Source organism: Tripterygium wilfordii, chromosome 1 (assembly GCF_013401445.1).
Source record: "Tripterygium wilfordii isolate XIE 37 chromosome 1, ASM1340144v1, whole genome shotgun sequence".
Classification (NCBI taxonomy): domain Eukaryota; kingdom Viridiplantae; phylum Streptophyta; class Magnoliopsida; order Celastrales; family Celastraceae; genus Tripterygium; species Tripterygium wilfordii.
In genome coordinates, this window is record NC_052232.1 from 10,846,544 (window position 1) to 10,866,403 (window position 19,860).

At 37.9% G+C, this 19,860-nt stretch overlaps 5 protein-coding genes and 1 long non-coding RNA gene across 7 annotated transcripts; 3 read left to right on the forward strand and 3 right to left on the reverse strand.

Annotated features, from left to right (window-relative positions):
- Window positions 1-1,184: 1,184 nt before the first annotated feature.
- On the reverse strand, window positions 1,185-2,944 carry LOC120003642 (endochitinase-like). Its single transcript, XM_038852660.1, has 3 exons — window positions 2,458-2,944; window positions 2,049-2,196; window positions 1,185-1,776 (listed from the first exon to the last, which is right to left on the reverse strand). The coding sequence occupies exons 1-3, from the start codon at window positions 2,792-2,794 to the stop codon at window positions 1,407-1,409; spliced, it is 855 nt and encodes a 284-aa protein (XP_038708588.1). The 5' UTR covers window positions 2,795-2,944; the 3' UTR covers window positions 1,185-1,406.
- A 1,716-nt stretch (window positions 2,945-4,660) lies between these two features.
- On the forward strand, window positions 4,661-7,249 carry LOC119996739 (protein STRICTOSIDINE SYNTHASE-LIKE 6-like). Its single transcript, XM_038843491.1, has 5 exons — window positions 4,661-4,720; window positions 5,273-5,698; window positions 6,135-6,445; window positions 6,541-6,673; window positions 6,792-7,249. Exons 1-5 carry the CDS (start codon window positions 4,661-4,663, stop codon window positions 7,074-7,076), a joined length of 1,215 nt encoding a protein of 404 aa, XP_038699419.1. The 3' UTR covers window positions 7,077-7,249.
- A 225-nt stretch (window positions 7,250-7,474) lies between these two features.
- On the reverse strand, window positions 7,475-11,277 carry LOC119997252 (isocitrate dehydrogenase [NAD] regulatory subunit 1, mitochondrial). Its single transcript, XM_038844151.1, has 4 exons — window positions 10,582-11,277; window positions 9,339-9,578; window positions 8,810-8,888; window positions 7,475-8,018 (listed from the first exon to the last, which is right to left on the reverse strand). The coding sequence occupies exons 1-4, from the start codon at window positions 11,110-11,112 to the stop codon at window positions 7,744-7,746; spliced, it is 1,125 nt and encodes a 374-aa protein (XP_038700079.1). The 5' UTR covers window positions 11,113-11,277; the 3' UTR covers window positions 7,475-7,743.
- Window positions 11,278-12,653: 1,376 nt separating this feature from the next.
- LOC120013856 (serine acetyltransferase 2) lies at window positions 12,654-15,869 on the forward strand. 2 transcript variants are annotated; one of them, XM_038865852.1, is made up of 10 exons: window positions 12,658-13,104; window positions 13,636-13,833; window positions 13,932-13,991; window positions 14,196-14,291; window positions 14,397-14,421; window positions 14,655-14,749; window positions 14,983-15,149; window positions 15,259-15,332; window positions 15,534-15,593; window positions 15,693-15,869. In XM_038865852.1, the coding sequence occupies exons 1-10, from the start codon at window positions 12,856-12,858 to the stop codon at window positions 15,716-15,718; spliced, it is 1,050 nt and encodes a 349-aa protein (XP_038721780.1). In that variant the 5' UTR covers window positions 12,658-12,855; the 3' UTR covers window positions 15,719-15,869. The 2 variants fall into 2 exon arrangements, with proteins under 2 accessions (XP_038721854.1, XP_038721780.1); XM_038865926.1 differs by lacking the exon at window positions 15,693-15,869 and having other exon boundaries at window positions 12,654-13,104; window positions 15,462-15,593.
- A 116-nt stretch (window positions 15,870-15,985) lies between these two features.
- On the reverse strand, window positions 15,986-18,879 carry LOC120013778 (G2/mitotic-specific cyclin-2-like). Its single transcript, XM_038865735.1, has 10 exons — window positions 18,703-18,879; window positions 18,445-18,583; window positions 18,298-18,354; window positions 17,942-17,993; window positions 17,521-17,811; window positions 17,151-17,240; window positions 16,821-17,042; window positions 16,636-16,734; window positions 16,359-16,537; window positions 15,986-16,264 (listed from the first exon to the last, which is right to left on the reverse strand). Exons 1-10 carry the CDS (start codon window positions 18,767-18,769, stop codon window positions 16,120-16,122), a joined length of 1,341 nt encoding a protein of 446 aa, XP_038721663.1. The 5' UTR covers window positions 18,770-18,879; the 3' UTR covers window positions 15,986-16,119.
- Window positions 16,413-16,831, forward strand: LOC120014032. The gene is made up of 2 exons (XR_005471543.1): window positions 16,413-16,547; window positions 16,647-16,831. It is a non-coding gene; the product is annotated as an uncharacterized LOC120014032 (long non-coding RNA).
- Window positions 18,880-19,860: the final 981 nt, after the last annotated feature.

Consider the following 19,860-nt stretch of genomic DNA (forward strand, 5'->3'; position numbering starts at 1 on the left):
TTAATTGCCGTGCACATCCATGATAATGATAGTTTACAAGTTTCTAAGGTAAGGTCGGGACAGAAAATATCGTCAAAATTTCAAATGCGTTCTTCACTGTCATGGAATCCATATCAACAACGATATTAAGGAAGTAGCTTATCACCCAACCTCGTAGAACCAACATGCACCTACGACTTCTTAGACTTATGGTAATTGATTGATTGGGAATGCTTGGATTATCCTATCCTACGGTGTTTACAATGACAAATAAAAATTCTGAATTTGATTTTCACTAAAAACAATACCTTTATAATCACGCGTTGTGCTTAATTTGTCTCAATTTACCCTGTCGTCATGTGATAATTTTTTGTGCAAAGCAGGCCTAACGGCGCGAATTTAAACTAATATCAAATATCAAAGTGACAAACTTGTATATTGTCCTTCTCGGTTACCAAGAGGCACCTGAAATATCAATGTTTTATACTATTCGAATACATATCTATTACCATATATAACCATGGAAAATAAAATATTAATAATCAGGATAAATGAAATAGTTCATTAATTCAACAACACACGTATCAACAACAATGCACTCCTCACTAGTTTGTCAATTGCAATACAAACATTCAAGTAAAAAATAACAATGGAAAAAAAAAGAATTTGCGATTGAGTACATATTTGATTCATTCTTGGCCAAATAAATCATTACTAGTGTGGAGCAGTAGCAACATCCTCTTCTTGAGGTGGAGGTAAATTAATTAGGTCACATAGAAGAACCCTACGAGCATGGCCATGGCCATGGCCATGACCATGACCATTGATCTTCATCTTCATCTTCATCATCATCATCGCTTTGATTCCCTCTCAACGTATATAATAGTTGAGGCATCTCTACAAGTATTTCTGCTATTGCTATTTCATCTCTACTTGAGGTTAAGGTCCCTTACAATGAACAAGCTCTTAATAAGAAATTCTTTTTCTTCATCCTTTTCTCTTGTTTCCATTTTTTGCACTTTTCTAATTTGGAGAACAATTATAATAGGAATTTAATTCCTAGCATCCCAATTATCTCAGTTGTTGAACAAGATTTAATGTGCATTATGTGAGAGATATTCAACCCACGAATTCACTTAGATCATGTGTGTCAAACTCAGCTACTGTGATAACAACTGAGATCTTATCATGTTTGGTATGGAGAATGTTTGATTGCTCTCTTTTATTTAACAAGCAACATTACATAATACATCTTAGATTTCTTGGGCCAACTTTGGGGAAGGGCCTTTGATTGTCCCAGTCCAAGTTGTGCCCATATTATCTAGCACACATTACATTACATTTTACATAGTGGCTATCTGCCACTCTTTATTTAGTACCATGACACAAACATATTGGGTTGACTTAATGGGCCTTGCCTGGCCAATTCAGGGAAAGGGCCTCTGATTGTAGCAGTCCAAGTTGTTCCCGTAGCCCACACCTAAGATATCAGAATACCTTTTGTAGAACCCAATCCTATCAGCCACCCTACTATCAGGCCCATGACCACACTCAAGCCCACCGTTGATTACGTTGGTGATCACACCATAGCCTGGGTACCGACTCCCTTTCTTGTCTGCCATGGACGGTTTCCACCGTCCGATGATCACATCATGACTGGATGGCTTGCTTCCCTGTGGGGTCATCCAAAACCATATAGCAGTCTTGAATGAAATCACTGGATTAGTAGCCACCAGATCAGGATTGTTTATAAGATCCACTCCAAGTGCCTTACCAGCTTCTCCATAGTTGTAGTTGCTGCTCAAAGTCAAAAGGTCAACACTCAAATTTCAAATTTCTTAAGATATTTATTCAATCTAAAAAGAAAAATTATAAAAACCTCAACAGTTAGTATCTCAATTATCACAATAATGTTAATCGAGTTGGATGCACATGATTCAAATTAATTCGTGGGCTCCACATGTTCTGCATAATACAACTCGATTGGGATAACTGAGATACCAACAGCTATTGAGATTCCTATCACTATGAATATTATTGATCTAAAAAAGATACAATTAAGGGCTTACTGGGTGATTTGCATTGGTCCTCGTCCATAATATTGTTTACCGGGAGCGCATGGATGTTGAGGGGATGTACAGTAAAGTCCTCCGTTGAGTTCTCTAATCAAACAATATCCCCATGCATATGGACCGTCTGGTGCACTTGGCCACCCTCCTACGCACGTAGAAAACGTATCGGTACAGCTATTCAATATTAATTTACATAGAAATTCTAACAGTTAGTATCTCAGTTATCTCAATTGCTGAAAAGTTGTACACATAAAATTTCACGTGAATCATATAGAGCCCACGAATTTACTTTTGTATCATGTGCGTCCAACTCAACAATTGAAATAACTGTGATATCAATTGCTTGCTGGGATCTTAATAATTTCGCGTGGAATCTATTATATATTATTTTGGTTAATTTACTGACCAGTGGTTTCATGAGAGGTTTGAGCGAAGAAAGCAACGATCTCTCTCTTTCGGGTATCAACGTCGCCGGTGGTGCCAAAGCCCTCAAAGGAGCGAGCAGCCTCAACGAAGGCGTTGTAAGTGTAGAAGCCCTTACTTTGACACCTCCCATCATTTCTGTACCTCAGCATTTGATCAAACAGTGCTGGGTTGATGATGCTCTCAACACCAACACCACCACTGGCCGCTGGCATCACTGAACCACCATCAGCAGTACTAGTGTCTGCCAAGTCAAGACCAAGCTGCAGGAAGGCTAAGCTAAGCAGCAAATTAAGAGTCTGAAAGTAGTTCATTTTCATAGATGATGATGATAAGGAAGAGTGAATTGGAGCATATATATATATAGATGTAAAGAGAGGTGGGTTTTGGTTGTATTAGCTGACTGATCGTGAGAGCGAGTTTCATGCTTTGCTTAGTTGGAACTTGGACGTTGTGAGGCGCAGCATGGAGTGTCCAGTCGGTGATATAAAGTTTGCAGGATTTTGGGGAGTATTTGCCTTTATGTTTTGAATCATATGATCAGGACAATAGGACATATATATATATATATATATATATATATATATATATATTATATGATTGAGCATTGATTTGGCTTTGCTTCATTCAAACACGTGCTTGTTAGGATCGACAAGTGTTAGATGCTAGCTTCATCATCAAGTTTCATAAACCTTTTTCACAGAGAAAGTTGTTTGAAGAAGCAATGCATGCGTGCTCTCGATGGCTAAGCGAATGGTTTTACTGAGTTAATAACAGTTTTTCTTTGGAGGTGGTAGAATTGGTTGGGATGAATTATTAATCAATCGAGCTATTGGATTTAATTACGAATATATATTTGTTGTATGCATTGAGACTATAATTTATCAAAATGTTTGGAGAGAATTAAGCCTATATTAAATGCTCAAAGATTAAGCACGTATGATAAACAAAAAGATTTACACAAAATCCTACCCGTCCCTCCTCGTACATAGTATATACAAAAATGTATTCTCACAAAACGAACTCAAGGATGAAAATTAGATTTGGCTCAAGTGATTCACGAAATTAAGCACAATATATGAATGTAATAACATGAAATCATATTAGTTCTATAATCTTGATATATAGCATTCAATATGAATCATTAAAGTGGTTAAATATCTATATAAATCATCATTCTAAATTTCTAATCAACACATAAAAAAAAATAAAAAAATCTGTTTAATTTATTCCTTGATAAATTGCTCAATACACCTGCTAATAATATTGGAGAAACTTTGTAAATCAAAATTTATCCAAAATCGAAATTAATTAGCCAAATTTGTTGATCCACAATCAAATATATATATATATATATCATGCAAAACAAAAGCATTTTCTAATAGGACTTTTTGGCGTATTAGTTTGTTGCTTCCTTCCTGATGTAGCTTTTGTGGCTGCATTATTGGTTTTCTTCTGATCACCGGCCTTGCTGAATATCACCGTATACCCTTCCGTGGACGCCGGATCATTCACATCCCATTCACCGAATTTTGGCAATGCCCGAGCAATATTGTTGCTTTCCGATGCCATATATATATATATGGTTGATTGATATATAACAAGTATTCTACAGCTCTTGAAAGAAAGAAAATTTATAGGAAAGATTTGCTGTATGGGTTTTTATTGCATGTTTGGTTAGAATGAGAGAGATTGGTGAATCCTTTTTAAAGGTGTAAGAAATGTAGCAATTTTACTTCTTCCCACGGAGTGTAGTCGTTTCCAACACCCTTTTTTGAGAGGCTAAATTTGGTGAATGGGCACAATTTGAGGCCCTATTTTTGGGATGATAAAGGCTGGCTAAATTTGGTGAATGGCCGGCCTTACATGATCGATCGAGACTGTCTGTCGTTATGTAGTTGAAATTTCCTTTGTTTTTTTTGTTTGTTTTAAATGCGTATATATATATATATATATGTTATTTTCCAAAGCAAGTATGGCACTACACGTCATCATTAAACCAATTGTTGTACACTTGTACTTGTACACCTCCTCCTCCCTGTCTTGTTCATTGCTAATTAAGGAGAAATCACTACATTTTTCCAATCTTTTGGATAAACTCAAACAAAAGATCCATCCATCGTAGAAAGCATCCATGATTGAGTATGAATTAAAACTCTCACCAAGCTAATTTTAATTTAGGGTTAATGTCTTATGAGAATCTTATTGGTTGTGGTATGGCCAATGGTGTTGCTGTACAGGAGAGAGTAAGCCAAATAAAGAGAAATTCATTCATTATTTCAGAGAATTGTTTTTATGAAATGAATTGGTCTCTTATCTTTGTGGTCAACGGATGCTTTTAGAGTTCTTGAAATCAATTTTTTTTTATAAATTTAGTGTTATATGTCTAGGCATATTTTGACACTCCAAAATATATATAAAAAATTTGTAGATACTCCATAATTGGAGTGCTTCTTGGTTGGTTCATAAATAGTGAAGAGATGATGAAAAGGAAGAGAGAGATAAAGAAAGATGAGAGAGAAAAAAGAGTCTAGAGTGTTGGCTCAAGTGTGTTCAATTGTAGGTGTATTAAAATGTAACATTTGTTAAATTGATAGTTGCACAAGAATTAATGTGTTTGGAAAATAGTTAACCGAACGGTCCTACCTAGCGAGACTTTTTCTACTTTTGGAAAAGACAATCCTTCTTTGAAACTACTGTGTGTGTGTGTGGATGCTCTAAAAGATACCGCAGAACTCAGCCCTATCGCCACCAACTCATACAAAATCACAGCCATGTCCGACTCAATCCCCGAGTAGTCCTTTCCTCCACCTCCTCCACCAAATAGAAGAACCTCTTCATGTACCTTCTACTCCTTTCTTTTCTCACTCCTACTACCCATTACCGCCTCCATACTCCTCTACCACCTAGACTCATTCGACCCGGCTCCGTATCCACTCCCGGATCACACTCAGCCTCCACTCAAAGCCTTGACTAAAAACGACCGGATTCTACACGGATCCGACCGGGTAGGTGTGGGGCGCCTTCAAGCACCGGAAGATTTAGCTTACGATGCCAAGTTGGGAGTGATATACACCGGCTGCGGAGACGGGTGGATCAAGCGAGTGAGGTTTAATGAATCGGTATCTGACTCGGTCATCGATGATTTGGTCAACACCGGTGGACGACCACTAGGAATTGCTATTGGACACTACCATGAACTAATCGTCGCCGATACTTACAAGGTAAGTACAATTGACATTCTCTACCTATCTGTACTTCTGTAGTAACCATTGACTGTTAGATGAAAAAGGAGAATAAAAGTCAGCATTTGCTACTTGTACAGCATTGATTGGTCCTAAAATTGAGAGGCCATTGTTGATTGTGGACTAGAAAGTCTTTCATTATTTTGACCAAACAGAAACCTTTTTTTTGTATGGTAGATCTATTATTCCTATTGTACCATTAGTGTTTCCAATTTGCGATATGAGTCATTGCTTAATTCAGCGTGCGTGAATGATCTCTTGCACTGGGCCTCAACTAGTATAAGGGTTGTGGGATTTTTCATATGAGCCGGGTATATGCACTGAGTGGGTTCTACATTAAAAATTTACCTTTAGATCATATGTGCCGACTATGTGGTGTTGTTTCTAATGTGATGTATGTGTATATAACAAACAGGGGCTGTTGAATATAACTAGTAGTGATGGTTCTGTGCAAGTGCTAACTCAAGAGGCAGAGGGTGTAAAGTTCAAGCTTACTGATGGCGTTGGTGTAGCAAACGATGGCATGATATACTTCACTGATGCTTCCTACAAATATAATTTTCATGAGTTCATATGGGATATCTTAGAGGGCAAACCCCATGGACGACTAATGAGCTATGATCCTGCAACCAAGGAGACCAAGGTCTTACTTAAAGACCTTTATTTTGCTAATGGAATTGCTGTCTCACCTGATCAGACATTTGTCGTATACTGCGAAACTCCCTTGTATGTTGATTTATGTTAGCTCATGAATTGATTCTTGTTCTGAATGGAAATGGGTAACAGTTTCAATGTAATTGTAATGAAACGGGTTGTTGCAGGAGAAGATGCAGTAAATACTACATTCACGGTGAGAAGAAAGGATCTGTTGATGACTTTAGTCCTAATCTGCCTGGTTACCCTGATAACATCCATTTCGATGGTCAAGGTCGCGCTTGGATTGCATTTTCCACGGTAATCTATTGTTAGATATACACATTTACTTGTCTCGTAAGTTAATTTCATATACATGGATCAAAACAGACAATAATCATTTCAACTTATGTTGATGTTCTGTGGTGGTTAATGACAGGAAAAAACATTACTTTGGGATCTAACAATCAGATATCCCGTCATCAGAAAAGTTACAGGAATTGTGGAGAAGTACGTGGGGACACCATTCATAGGGAAAAATGGTGGTGTTCTGGTTGTTGATTCTGAAGGTAAACCTTGTGAACACTACTACGACCCTGGATTAACATTGATCTCAAGTGGAATCAAAATTGGAGATCATCTTTATTGCGGTTCTATCAATAACCCTTACATTGTTCGCCTCGATCTTTCTAAATACCCTGCTCTTCCAGCATATGAACAATGATCGCTCGTGTGGTTGCATAAGGCCCTTCGTTTCAGGAAGTTATCTCTTGTTCTTCAATGTAAGGAAAAAAAAAACATGTATCAATAAGAACTAATACTATGAGAATTTGTAATATGTTGATGAAACATCTTTGGTTTCTGGAAATACATGGTTTGTAAACTTTTAACACTCAAGAAAAACTGCTCAATGCCTTTGCTTTCTCTCTTAGAATAAACTTCTGCAATTTCTCAGTTGCTGTTCTTGGCAAATCCTGGAAAATGACAATCTTGGGAGCCATATAATTTGGCAAGCGATCCCGGAAATAGTTGATTAGTTCTGGAGCATCAGCATAGAAGTTCAATATGGTAAGCACTGTCTACTTTCACGGTGAAGACTGTTAATAGTGCCTAATACAGTAATACTTCAAAATTCTCTTTTATGCCCATGCGTCCCCTAATTGAAACACAACATACAATCATAACAGCATGCGGGGTAGAGAATCCACTTATTTATAGCTCAAACCGTTTCAACTAAACAAAAATGGAAGCTTTCCAGCGCAGAGAGATGAAAATTGAACACTGGCGTAGATGAAAGCATGAAATAAAGAACATGGGAAGCCAAAACTTCCAGCCGGATCAACAAGCTTTTCTAAACGGGAAAATGGCTTAATACAAGTCTTTCTTTCTGGTCAATCTAAGGCAGCAATCACAGCATCAACAACCTCCTGGGTGGTACTTGTTCCTCCAAGGTCTTTCGTCCTACACTTGCCCTCTGAAATTACCTGTTTCACGGCAGTTTCTAAGCGATCTGCAAAAGAAGGAAACTGGAGATGTCTCAGCATCATCGCAGATGAAAGAAGAAGTGCAACCGGGTTTGCCTTCTTTTGCTCCAATATTTTCTCATTGCCAACATTTCCTGCTGACGCGCCTTGCTCAAAAACGGCATGATCGGCCCCCACATTCCCTGTAGCAACAGCGACAAAGTCAAACTTAAAGGACTATTTTGATCATATTGAAATGAGAAATATGATTTCTTCCTCAGGCCTCCACGTGCAAGATGACCACGTTATTAACAGAATAAAAATAAAAGTTCAAAAGAATGATTTGGGTAATCATTCATACTAGCTTTGAATGGTACATTCCATGAATTATAATATATTAAGTAGCATAAAAAAGATCATTAATTACTCAAACTGGACTCTAAGGTATTGTAGTTCATAGTGTCACCAATCTCCAATCAGAAAATAATTGAAATGATAATGGAATTTGATACAAACGATCCCCACAAAAGCTGTGTACAAAAATTCTTTTTGTTCAGAGATATCGCAACGATTAGGCCCTTTCAGCTTCAAGGAAGTAGGCAAACAAAACATAGAATCACTTCAAACTTTTCTCCTTCTATTTTAAGAAGCAAAGCTAGTATGAACGATAACCCAAATCGTTCTAGAGTTCAAAACATGAAGAGGAGAACACCTTACATAAAGAGTTGGCCTTAAATTGAGGTTGCTCTCTTATAAAGAAAACTACCTCACATAGAAATCATCACAAATTTGTTTAAACCAAGCTATCATTGAGTTAGCCAAACAGTTTTACTTTTACCTAATTCCTTTGCGAACTTTTTGTCAGAAACTATAAGAAAGGTGTATTACGCAAACATAATTTTTTAATTCTAACATGGGCATAATATTGTATATAGTCAAAGACATTCATACAAGAAAAGATAAACAACAAGCTGAAGTATATTTATTTACATACCTCCTGGCATGACTCCTGTGCCACCAGCTATACCTGCCGCTGTATTTGCAACTAGATTTCCATAGAGGTTGGGGGTTACCTGAAAAATTCAAAACCAATCTGAATCAGTCAAGCAACTCTGTTTTCTCTTTTTCATATTACTAAAAACCATGCAACTATCACGAAAAAATAAGATAGGAGCCATTCAGCAGAGCTGCAAGAAAAATAAGAAACACAAGGTTCAACGTGCACCAATTGAAATGTAAACAAATAGATGACTAAATAGATAGTAACTCATAAGTTCTATTGACAAAAGAGCTTAATTGGCAGTCTTATCTACGAACATATTTCCTGTCCTCTATGATTCCTTGACAGTTGAAACAATACCACATATCCATTTCTGAATAATGACATTTAAAATTTCCTACTACCACATACTGAGTTAAGTTGATACCATACAATAATTACATTAAAAAAAATTTAAAAAGGGAAAGAACAGTCGAGAAAGTTGTATATCGAAAAAGGTAATACTGATTGCTAATTGTCATACCATTACATCAAATTGCTCAGGTTTTGAAACAAGTTGCATGCAGCAGTTGTCCACAATAATTTCATTATACTTGATGCCTGGATATTTTGTTGCAACCTCACGGCAAGATTCCAAGAACAAACCATCGGCAAGCTTCATGATGTTTGCCTTGTGCACAGCAGTTACCTTCTTCCTATTGTTCAGGTAAGCATACTCAAATGCATACTTTGCAATGCGCTCTGAACAGAATTTTGTGATCACCTAGCACGTATTTAGTATGAGATACAAAGATAGTAGTCATTAATTCAAAATCAGAGAGTTGTATTCACCAAATATGTGTCTCTTAGATTTTCAATGGAAACATAATACAATGAACAAGAGTGGACACAAAGAAGTTCACCAAAATATCTCAACAAATACAAAATAAAACACCCTAAACAACTCTACAATCTGCACCGATCTCTCTCCAACACAAAATGCAGATATTCTTCATGTCACCAACACCAATCTAATAATATCAATTTCTGCTTCATAAAAGCAAAACATATTCCACATAGAATGTAACATAAACATGACATTATGACAGGGTCCCATGTACGATTGTTTCCTAAATGCAAATTAACTAAGGTGTAAAGGAGATTCCCACGTGCATAGACCTCAAGTGCTCTTTTCTAACTTGGTTGCCACCATATCAATGAATACTGGTATGGGCTTAGCATCAAAAACATACACAGACAGGTATTACTAGAAATTCAAACTTAAGTCTTACAATGACTAATTCTTATCTGGATCAACCACACTAAATGATACGAACTTGCTGCAGGACAACCAATGATTCACAGGACGGTACATGTTGGCATATCAAATATCACACATAAGTATTCTATAAGGATACAGGCTCCTAGAAACTTATGTATAAAAGTGGATACATACATACACAGATACATGATTCATATATATGAGAATTTTTCATCGTGGAACAACAGTTTCCATAGTTAAATGCAGGAGTGTATGTAAAAGTAAAACCAATACATCCATGTATAAACCTGCATACATACAGATGTACAATAAGCATATCAATGTTAAGTTTTACTTAACTTCGTAACAACATTCAATCTCACAACCGCAAAATGCTGCACATCAACACCACAATTCAGAAGCAATTAAGCAGCAAGTATTAATCACGCGACCAATTCAATTGACACAGAAAATAACAACACAGACACAAAATCAAAGATACAATCAAGACTGAAAGTTGAATTACCTTAAGGCTCTCAACAACACCAGGAACTACCTCGTGCTCAAGCCCAGCGTACTCTCCCTCGGTGTTCTCCCTTATCACCACAATATCCACATTTTCGTGCCTCGTCGGCAATCCAGGCAGGTTGAAGCAATTGACGAGCGACGCGTATAGGTCAAGTTCCTTCCTCAGCTGCACGTTCAAGGAACTCACACCACCTCCCATGGGCGTGACCAACCCTCCCTTCAAGCACACTTTGTTCTTCTGTATGGACTCGATCACCTCCAGCGGCACACGCTTCATGTCTCCGTGCACCTCATACTTCTCAAAGTATACCGGCGCGTGCATGGCCTCCATCACTTGCTCCACCGCCCCAGTCACCAGCGGCCCGATCCCATCCCCGGGGATCAAGGTGACCGGTCTTGGCGCCCCATCCCCAGGTCGAGGCATATAGGTCACGGATCGCATCGGATGGTTCAATCCAGAGGCGAAGGATTGTGGAGCGAGAGATCTCGCGATTAGTTGTTTTAGAATGGGTACGGATCTTCGAGCCATCAGGTTTCTCAATAGGACGGGCCGGTTTATGGATTATCGACGGATTTGTGGATAATTGCCTGCAAATAAATGACTATTAAACGATCCGCCAAGCCATGAAAGAGCAAGGAGAAGAGAGAGCAAAGAGGCAGAGAAAGAGAAGACTGGAATAAAAAATTAAAAAAGTAATTACCGATATCAAAAAAATACAGGACATTCGCAAGTGCGGCCAATAACATATTAGTCAACAAGAGGGAAAATGGTAACACGTGGTGAGTCTTCATTGGACGGAGAGAAAGTCAATAAAACGAAGACAGCTCCCAATAGTGCTGGAGTCATTTGAGGGGGCTAAACTAAACAAATGTCATGAAGGTGTAAATGGGTATGGGCCAGGTTTCAATGTTGGGCTTGGGTCTTTTTTTTTTTTTGAGAACAAAACTACATGGGCTTGGGTCTTATTGGTGAACTGGAGGTCGTTGGAAAATATTGGGCCGGTTATTGAATTGAGTTGTAACTAACGACTAACGATTAGATGTACTTACAAAAAAAGAGAAAGATAAGGATGTGGAGAAAAATAAAAAAAAATATTTGCTAGGTACTGTTTGAGTGTTTGTTGCAGTTCATCAGGTGCTATGTATTTGTGTGATTTCTTGGAACAAATACAAATAGTGGGTGTAATTTGAACCCTGATCAGGATAAAAAGCAATAGACTGGGTTGATCTCACATCACATGACTAACTCGGGAGTTCAAATAAACAATGATTGAGGTTTCATTGGGATTCAAATGTCTGTTAATGAATCAATTTTTAAAGACACTACTTGTACTCTTTTTTTTTTGAGTACTTGTACTTTGCATATGGCATAAATATAAAATAATATAAAATATATATACATAAGTGTATGTGTATAGGAGTCACTTTAGTCGATGATAGTTTAGTTGATGAATCTTTTGGGATAAAATCGTATGGATTGGGGAAATACTGAGTTTGATTCTTTCAAAAAACAATACATTTATGACCAAACACTTTACTCTTAGTTTAGGCTCATTTTATAATGTTTGAAAGACAAGTTTGTGAGTTTGTATGAGAATTACTAAAACCAAATGTATGGGTATGGGTATATGTGAGGAGCAATGATTGGGTGGCAGGGTGGTGTATGAAAATTGATGAATGTTCTTGGCCGGATATATGACCACATACAACTCTCAACTCAAACTCAAAGCTCAGGGTCTACCACTATCCATCCAACTATACATGGCTGCCACAGTTCAGTTCCACTTATGGACAATCACTTCACATGTTTATTGTTTTTCAATGTACGACTATCATTACTTTCCCAATATAATATTATTAGTTTCAGCTTCTTGTTTTATGTGTACATACAGGCTATGAGATTAATTAGCAGACTCTTTTTTTTTTCTTCTATTTATCTGCCACAAGGAAGGAGTCATAACTCATAACATAGCCAATAAATACATTATTGTTGGATCTCCAATTTAGTTACAAAAGGAAATAATGAGAGTCCAACAATGAATTAAGGTTTAGTTAAGAAATCTTTGCTTTCATAAATGGTAAAGTCGTATTCTCGTCAAAAGACGACATATTTGCACTCTCTCTCATTTTTTCGCGTCTCGGGTGATTGATTCTCCTCCTCCTGTCTTCACTCTTCTGTAACTTTTTTTTTTTTATAAATTCAAAATTTATCCACGAATGAACCCTTTACCCTCTCAATCTCCATCTCCAAACACTAGCTGTTTCATCCTTCATGGCTTGTTTAAGCGACGAGACTTGGACGGGTGGAGGCGCCCCTCTGACTCTGCCCCAGGTCTTTTCCAAGCGCTTGTCTATGGCAGAAGAGAAGCAACAGGAGGACGAACAAATGATGGAAGCCAAGTTTATTAAAGCCTACCCTTGTGCAAACCCGACCTTGAAGTCTGACTCTGTCTCCGACCTTGTTAATGGGTTCAGGTCGGACCCTATATGGGACGCTGTTAGGGAAGAGGCCAAGGTGGAGGTAACGTATCATTGCTTTTTCTCATATGTGGAAACATCTTTGTCTCCCTGTTATATATGTACTTTTTTGGGAGTGTAACAGTGAACTGGTTTTAATGGGTTCTGATTTTGATGTATGAACTTTTGAAAGTTGTTTGCTTTATAAGATTCAATATTGGTTTTTTTGTGGTCAATGTTTTCCGTCTTCATTGGGTTATGAATTGAAATTGCCAGTGATTTTATGGCTTTGATCTTAATTATAGCTGATAACCTATGTTTCATCTAAACCTGAAAATCTGAAATGACATGAAAAGATGCATCTTTTACTAAATTTTTGGTTCGAGTGTTTAAATCATGTTCATGTTAACTGTTAAGCATATCTGGTGATGCTGTAATTAAGTTTTTTGGGATATTTAATGGATATTGATGTTGGACAAATTGTGTTCATTGTTACGTGATCTCTCTCTCCTTTCCCATGCTAAAATAAAATGACAGTGTGCATTTATCGTTGGATTGACGGTCAGCCATGTTTTGATGGCCTATTTGATTGCAGTCAGAAAAGGAGCCAATTTTGAGTAGCTTCTTGTATGCCAGTGTCTTGGCTCATGATTGTTTGGAGCAAGCATTGGTTTTTGTTCTTGCAAATCGACTGCAAAATCCGACACTTTTGGCTACTCAATTAATGGACATATTTTGTAACGTGATAATGCATGACCAAGGCATTCGGCGTTCAATTCGCCTAGATGTCCAGGTAATCCATGGATACCCCAAAAAGCATGGTATTTGTTTGTAGAAGTTTCTCTAGGTAATTTTGGTGGTAATGTCATGTTAAGATATTTCCTTCGATAGGCAATCAAAGATCGGGATCCTGCTTGTTTGTCATATTGCTCAGCCCTCTTGTACCTCAAGGTAATTAATCTTAGCTCTCGCTGGTTGGTCTACTTGTGTAACATGGTGGCATTCCATTAATGCTTATGTTTTATTTTGTTTACTTTGTCCAGAGTTCTGGGCCTGGCAGAGCGAATTTGCTTCCTGCCATAAAAGTCATATGTTCTGTTCTCCTTTGGTTCAAAGGTGTAACGATATTTACTACTCTATTGTTTTGTTTTACAGGGTTACCATTCTCTGCAATCTTACCGAGTGGCACATTCTTTATGGAACCAAGGACGAAAAGTGTTAGCTTTGGCGTTACAAAGTCGAATAAGTGAGGTAGTTTTATTTGTTTTATGATCCTTGATGAATGTAGATACCGTTATTTTTTGGCTTAGTTTCTGATTTATCTCCTATCTTATGCATTGCTGATACACTGGACAGGTTTTTGGAGTTGATATACATCCAGGTATGCGGTTTTTATAGTACACTACACATTCAAGCATGGTCGTTGCCAAAAATGTTTTTTAAAATGTGAGATAATCAGATGGAAGTGATAAAGGAAGAATTAGCAATATCTCAACTTCTTGGCGGATGATTATTGCCTATTCAGTTTGTGTTTTAAATCATATAATGAAGAGATTATGGCTACTGTGTCAAGCCATTTATTACCGTTTAAATGATTTTGGTGGTTTTGTACAGCTGCAAAAATTGGAGAAGGGATATTATTGGATCATGGGACTGGTGTGGTTATTGGTGAAACTGCAATCATAGGAAACAGAGTTTCATTAATGCATGTAAGCCAATTTCGCATTCCTTTTCTTCTGGCATTACTAGATTCCCCAGTACTGGTAGTTGGGATTATAAGTCTTGGCAAGGCCACCAATGATTATGGCTTCAATACAGTTTAGGAATTGTAGTTCGGTTTGAATTGGCTGTGTGGTTGGTACATAACATAATCCATCAAAAACACTTTTAAGTAATCGTGAATTTTATTTATGATTATTTAGCATTGGTCTATGCTTGACAGGGAGTGACTTTAGGAGGGAGTCAGAAAGAAAGTGGTGATCGCTATCCAAAGGTATCTAACGGGGCACTACTTGGAGCATGCGTGACTATCCTGGGCAATATAAACATAGGTGAAGGGGCAATGGTAGCTGCTGGATCACTTGTACTGAAGGATGTGCCTCCACATAGGTAGACATTGTTTCCAATACCGTAATATGTTCTGATAAGCGTAGTTGTTGTGGAATTAGTGTCCCTGCGCAGATGTGAATATGATTTTTTGCTGTTTTACGTTCTGAAGCATGGCAGCAGGAACACCAGCCAAGGTGATTGGATACATAGATGAGCAAGACCCGTCTCTAACAATGAAGCACGGTATGGCCCTTAAATAAGCTTAACATTATGACAATATCACTTGGGATACAGATTCTGTGCTAAAATGACTTGAGAATCTGTTAGGATGGTAATATAATCAATACTGACCAAATTATAAGTGCTCACCAGCTTATAGCGATGGTATGTTGTCAGAAGCAGATGGTTTGATGTGAGATTTTCATGCTCTTTGTGATAATGTAGATGCCACGAAAGAATTCTTTCGGCATGTCGCTGTTAGTTTCAGAGATTGTAGAACCAATGGTAAGTGCACTTCTTTTGTTTTGAAGAGAAAATTATTAGTAAGTTTTCAATTTCCTCCAATAAATTGTATTGTTAAGTTGGCCTGTATTTTGGTTTCAGGAGCTTGGGACCAAGAGAGGAAGTGATGGAGAGTGGAGACACTGAGAGAGTGGCGCACGGACATAGGCTGTTATGCATAGAAATCTTCTGTCAAAAGCAGTTTGTCCATTCTTCACACACCATGGTTATATACAACTTGAATAAGATCAATTAAATTATAGTTTTCATGTGCTTCCATTTCTTCTTCTTCGTACCAGTTTATGTTACATAACCATTCATCCCTGGATTGGATTTCTGTTAAGTCTTGGCCTACTTGCTGAACCCAGAGGTAAAAACACATTATGGAATGAGAGTTTTGAGACAAATCGAGGGAATCAATTATTATTCTCATCTTCAAATATGTTCAAGTAGAACATTGACTTTATTTTGCTAAGTTATTCCGCAGACCCAAATCAGAGATGAAGTTAGTAGAGCTATACATTCTCTGCTATGGTTGGGTCTCTAACAAGAAAACTGCTGGTTGACATTTTGCAGTATACCCAAACTTGGATGTGCAGTATTTTCTATGTACTCCAGTGAGTCTTCCTGTTGATGCCTTTTGGTGGAAACCTACCATCAATATTGAACATTCTCTGCAAACACAAAATTTTTAAAAATATATTCAAAAGAAGATATTGAGATGATTTAAGTAGGGAGAAGTAAGGTAAAAGGTTATGAGGTACCCACGAGAGTTGTTCTTCTGAGTAGTTACTATGCCACTCAGAGGTCCTACTCCATTGCTTGAAGCCATATAGAGTACACTGAGCAGTATACACAGCAGCAGCAGCTAACAAAGAAAATGGGAACTTGAGCATTTCGTACTCGACCAGTGCAAGCTCGATGAAGAAGAAGGATAGCATCTCTAGCTGTTTTCAGGTAACAATATAAACAATCTCATAACGATAAGGTATTGCTCGAAATAGGCTCACATCATATGCTTAATTAGATTTCTCTGTTTCCTAACCTTCTTATCAGATTCAGAAGCCTTAAGGAACCTTTGCATGAAGACAAATGGAGTTGGAAAGGACAAGTTGAATTGCAGTGTTTTTAGCATCAATTTCTCCTGCAGGTATTGGAAGAAATTTTTTGTTCAACACATGAGATTTTTTAAAAAGATTTCTTAATAGTTTTTAAAACAAGGAAAGGCACCATTTCAAGAATTTCTTCTCTAGTGTAAGCTTTATCTGACATAAGAACCAAATCTCCCACTATAGGAACAGAAACTTCCTCATATTTGCAAGCTAAGAGCAATGCAACCAAACCCACCAACTGAAGCCTCTTTTTGATCACTGATTGCTGGGATAAAAATCTGTCAATGAGATTTATGGTAAGAAACAATGTCTCCTTCATGAGGTCGAACTTGTCGTGAACCTGTTGATTTAAAAAGAAGCAAATATGGATTGTTCAGAATCAAGAAAACATGAATATACATCTGAAATCAGAAGAAGCCAGTCAATGGGGAAACATATCACAATGTACCTCAATAAGCCAGTCAATCAATATAGCTCTCATCTTCTCATTAATGTCAAATTGTTGCTCCATATAGTTTGGTGAGACAAAGCTGAATAACTGCATAAATTGAGGTGGAAATATTAATTTCCTTAGTAAGGTAAAATATGAATTAAGGTTAAGGGTAAATTTGAATATGCATAAAGCCAAGCCAAAAACTTTGAACTCCCAAAAACGTAATTCTGCAAAAGCACGACACATTAAGCCTAGTTGAAAATCTCAAATTGAATCAAGACCTCTATGAATCTAAAGGACATATTTCACACATTCACACCTGAAACCAGTAAGAGGAAAGTATATTATGTTTTAAATAAAAAGAAGTTCCCAATTAATCAATTACCTCCATTTTCTTGTAGAATGCATACAGATCTTCAACGTAATCCACAACTGCCAATGGATTCTTCGCATCACGAACATCAATATCCAAAATGGGTTCTGGTTCTTCAACCACATCCTCCATCTCATTAATTGTTGCCTCAGGCCCTTCTTCTGTTTGCTCCAAGGACATTGGCTCTGGAACTGGAAGGTCATTGTTGTTAGTACTAGTTGCGTCATTGTCTTCTTCCTCCACATCGATGAATATGCAATCTCCAAACCCATTTGTTTTTGGATCTGATTTCTTAGTGGTCTCCTTTAGAAAACATGGGCCTCAGAGTCAGATGTCAGAGATCAACTCTCCAAGAGTCAGATCAAAAGCTTCAGTGAGAAAGAGAGAGAGAGAGAGAGAGAGAGAGAGAGAGAGAGAGAGAGAGAAGTAGTACCTGAACCTTGTGAAGAAGTTGTTGACTGCTTACCAACTGCGCTGCGAACTTCCTGTAACAGAAATCAAAGACGTACAAATCAGAATTTGAATATAATATATATATATATATATATATTAAGCACTTTTAAGGCTGCATTTGGTTGCAGAGAAAGCTGAGATCTCACATCTCCTAATTTTTGAAAAAAAATTTTTTGTCCCCCTGAAAATCAGCCAGTTCTCTTAAGCTCAGTTGAGTGGTTTTCATTCTATTAAATCCACGCAAAAGAATGTTCTAAGCTTTCCCCACATCTTCTTACAACCAATCAACATTGAAGGGAAATTGAGGGGAAAAAGGGATATTATAATAATACAAACCTGGTAATAGGTCGATGCACTGGATCTCGCTGTTTCTTTTCACAGACTCCATGTTTTCTATGTTTGGAAAACAAATAGGAAACAGATGACCAAACGACAAAGAGAAAGATCAAACACAATGATGACCATTGATTCAAGAGAACTTACTCTGACAAGCCTCTCTTGTTAACAACAACGCGAGGGTATGCTTGTGCACCCACTATATTCTGATTAATTAAACTCAACGCTCTTCTGGTCTGCCTACTATTCTCCTGCCCAAACTTTCTGCTACCCGTTTCTAATCCTCCTACAACCACGAAAAATTAAACAAAAAAAAGAGGGGTTAGAATCCTGGGTTTCGTCTTGTACATCAAGAGCTCAAGTTTGGTAGAATCAAACTGTTTTTCAAGTTACATGTATACAAACCTGGATGAACGTTTGTAGGTTTGGCGATATTAGGGTGGTTGTTGTTGTTGTCATTAGACAAAACCATTTTTCCAAATATCGGACGGAAGAAGAACAATCCCACAAACACACACACACACAGAAAATTCTGAAACTTAGAAGATGAAGGACATCCCTAGATCTAGGAGGAGGGAGGGAGGGAGGGATAATAGATAGAGTAGGAGGAGTAATAAAGGAGATTGTTAAGTAGACAGAGATGGAAAGTAAGGGGGGGATTCATAGAGACAACCCGCCCACCCGTTTTTCAAAAGCAACGGCTACTAAAATATGACAGTTGGATATTAATATATATTTTGGGACGTGATTTTCCAAAATTGTCGTAAACAACTGTCACATGGGGCATGAGTTATTGGATGTGATCCATTTCAAAATTAATTTGAGTTGGCTCGTCATTGGGTTGTTCTGCTTTGGAGTGAGGAAATTCGGCTTTACGGCTGTGTGAGAGAGAGGGAAAGAGGAGGAAAGGGGAGGGAGCATCCGCTCCGCTCCCCTCCCCTCCCCTGCGCTCTTGGCCACTTCTGGTTGGGTCCCGCTGACTTTGGGACCCTTCAACAGCCAATCTGCTCTTGCCATGTCAGCATTTTGATATCCAATATATCTATCCATCTGCTCATTTTGATGGTAGTCATTATTGAATTCTGAAAACAATGCTGCAATCACATTCACACCATCATCATTGGACTTGTTTCGTTTCTTCATTGGACTTCATTGTTGATCAGAACCTAGTCCACTTGCTGGGCTTTGACTATGTGCGGGCTGGGCTGACGTGGGTCAAATACTAGTAACTGTCTGTATCGATCAGATCTATGATGCTGGGCTGGAGAGAAGTTGGGGCTATCCACTGAAACAAACAACAATTGCTTCTGGGCTGAGGCCCAAGGTAGTCATAGGATCGGAGTTGCAAAAACAAGTGGGTATCCAACCAGCCCGAGACATGTGCAAGTTCAAGTCTGGAATCCTGGCCCAAGAAAATATATGGGCTTGAATAGAGAGTGAAATGATGAGCTAGCTAGGGTTGAGGAAGCCATGGTGTACATGAAAACTTACGAAAATGATATGTGTCCCTAATTTTCCCATCCCTAAACTTCCCTAATCTATGTGGCTGTACAACTCAGCATG

Bases quoted from the DNA above. Each gene is read 5' to 3' on its own strand.
- LOC120003642 (XM_038852660.1), bottom strand. From the start codon at position 2,794: ATGAAAATGAACTACTTTCAGACTCTTAATTTGCTGCTTAGCTTAGCC. The intron at 2,197-2,457 runs GTCAGTAAATTA...CTACGTGCGTAG, and splicing joins AACCTCTCATGAAACCACTG to GAGGGTGGCCAAGTGCACCA. The intron at 1,777-2,048 runs GTAAGCCCTTAA...GACTTTGAGCAG, and splicing joins GGACCAATGCAAATCACCCA to CAACTACAACTATGGAGAAG.
- LOC119996739 (XM_038843491.1), top strand. From the start codon at position 4,661: ATGTCTTATGAGAATCTTATTGGTTGTGGTATGGCCAATGGTGTTGCT. The intron at 4,721-5,272 runs GTAAGCCAAATA...ATCCCCGAGTAG, and splicing joins GTGTTGCTGTACAGGAGAGA to TCCTTTCCTCCACCTCCTCC. The intron at 6,446-6,540 runs GTATGTTGATTT...GGGTTGTTGCAG, and splicing joins GTATACTGCGAAACTCCCTT to GAGAAGATGCAGTAAATACT.
- LOC120013778 (XM_038865735.1), bottom strand. From the start codon at position 18,769: ATGGTTTTGTCTAATGACAACAACAACAACCACCCTAATATCGCCAAA. The intron at 17,241-17,520 runs GTAATTGATTAA...CAATTTATGCAG, and splicing joins CATTCTACAAGAAAATGGAG to TTATTCAGCTTTGTCTCACC. The intron at 17,043-17,150 runs GTACATTGTGAT...TTAAATCAACAG, and splicing joins TGATTGACTGGCTTATTGAG to GTTCACGACAAGTTCGACCT.
- LOC119997252 (XM_038844151.1), bottom strand. From the start codon at position 11,112: ATGGCTCGAAGATCCGTACCCATTCTAAAACAACTAATCGCGAGATCT. The intron at 8,889-9,338 runs GTATGACAATTA...TGAATTTTTCAG, and splicing joins CTGAGCAATTTGATGTAATG to GTAACCCCCAACCTCTATGG. The intron at 8,019-8,809 runs GTATGTAAATAA...CTGTTGCTACAG, and splicing joins CACAGGAGTCATGCCAGGAG to GGAATGTGGGGGCCGATCAT.
- LOC120013856 (XM_038865852.1), top strand. From the start codon at position 12,856: ATGGCTTGTTTAAGCGACGAGACTTGGACGGGTGGAGGCGCCCCTCTG. The intron at 15,150-15,258 runs GTAGACATTGTT...TACGTTCTGAAG, and splicing joins AAGGATGTGCCTCCACATAG to CATGGCAGCAGGAACACCAG. The intron at 15,333-15,533 runs GTATGGCCCTTA...GTGATAATGTAG, and splicing joins GTCTCTAACAATGAAGCACG to ATGCCACGAAAGAATTCTTT.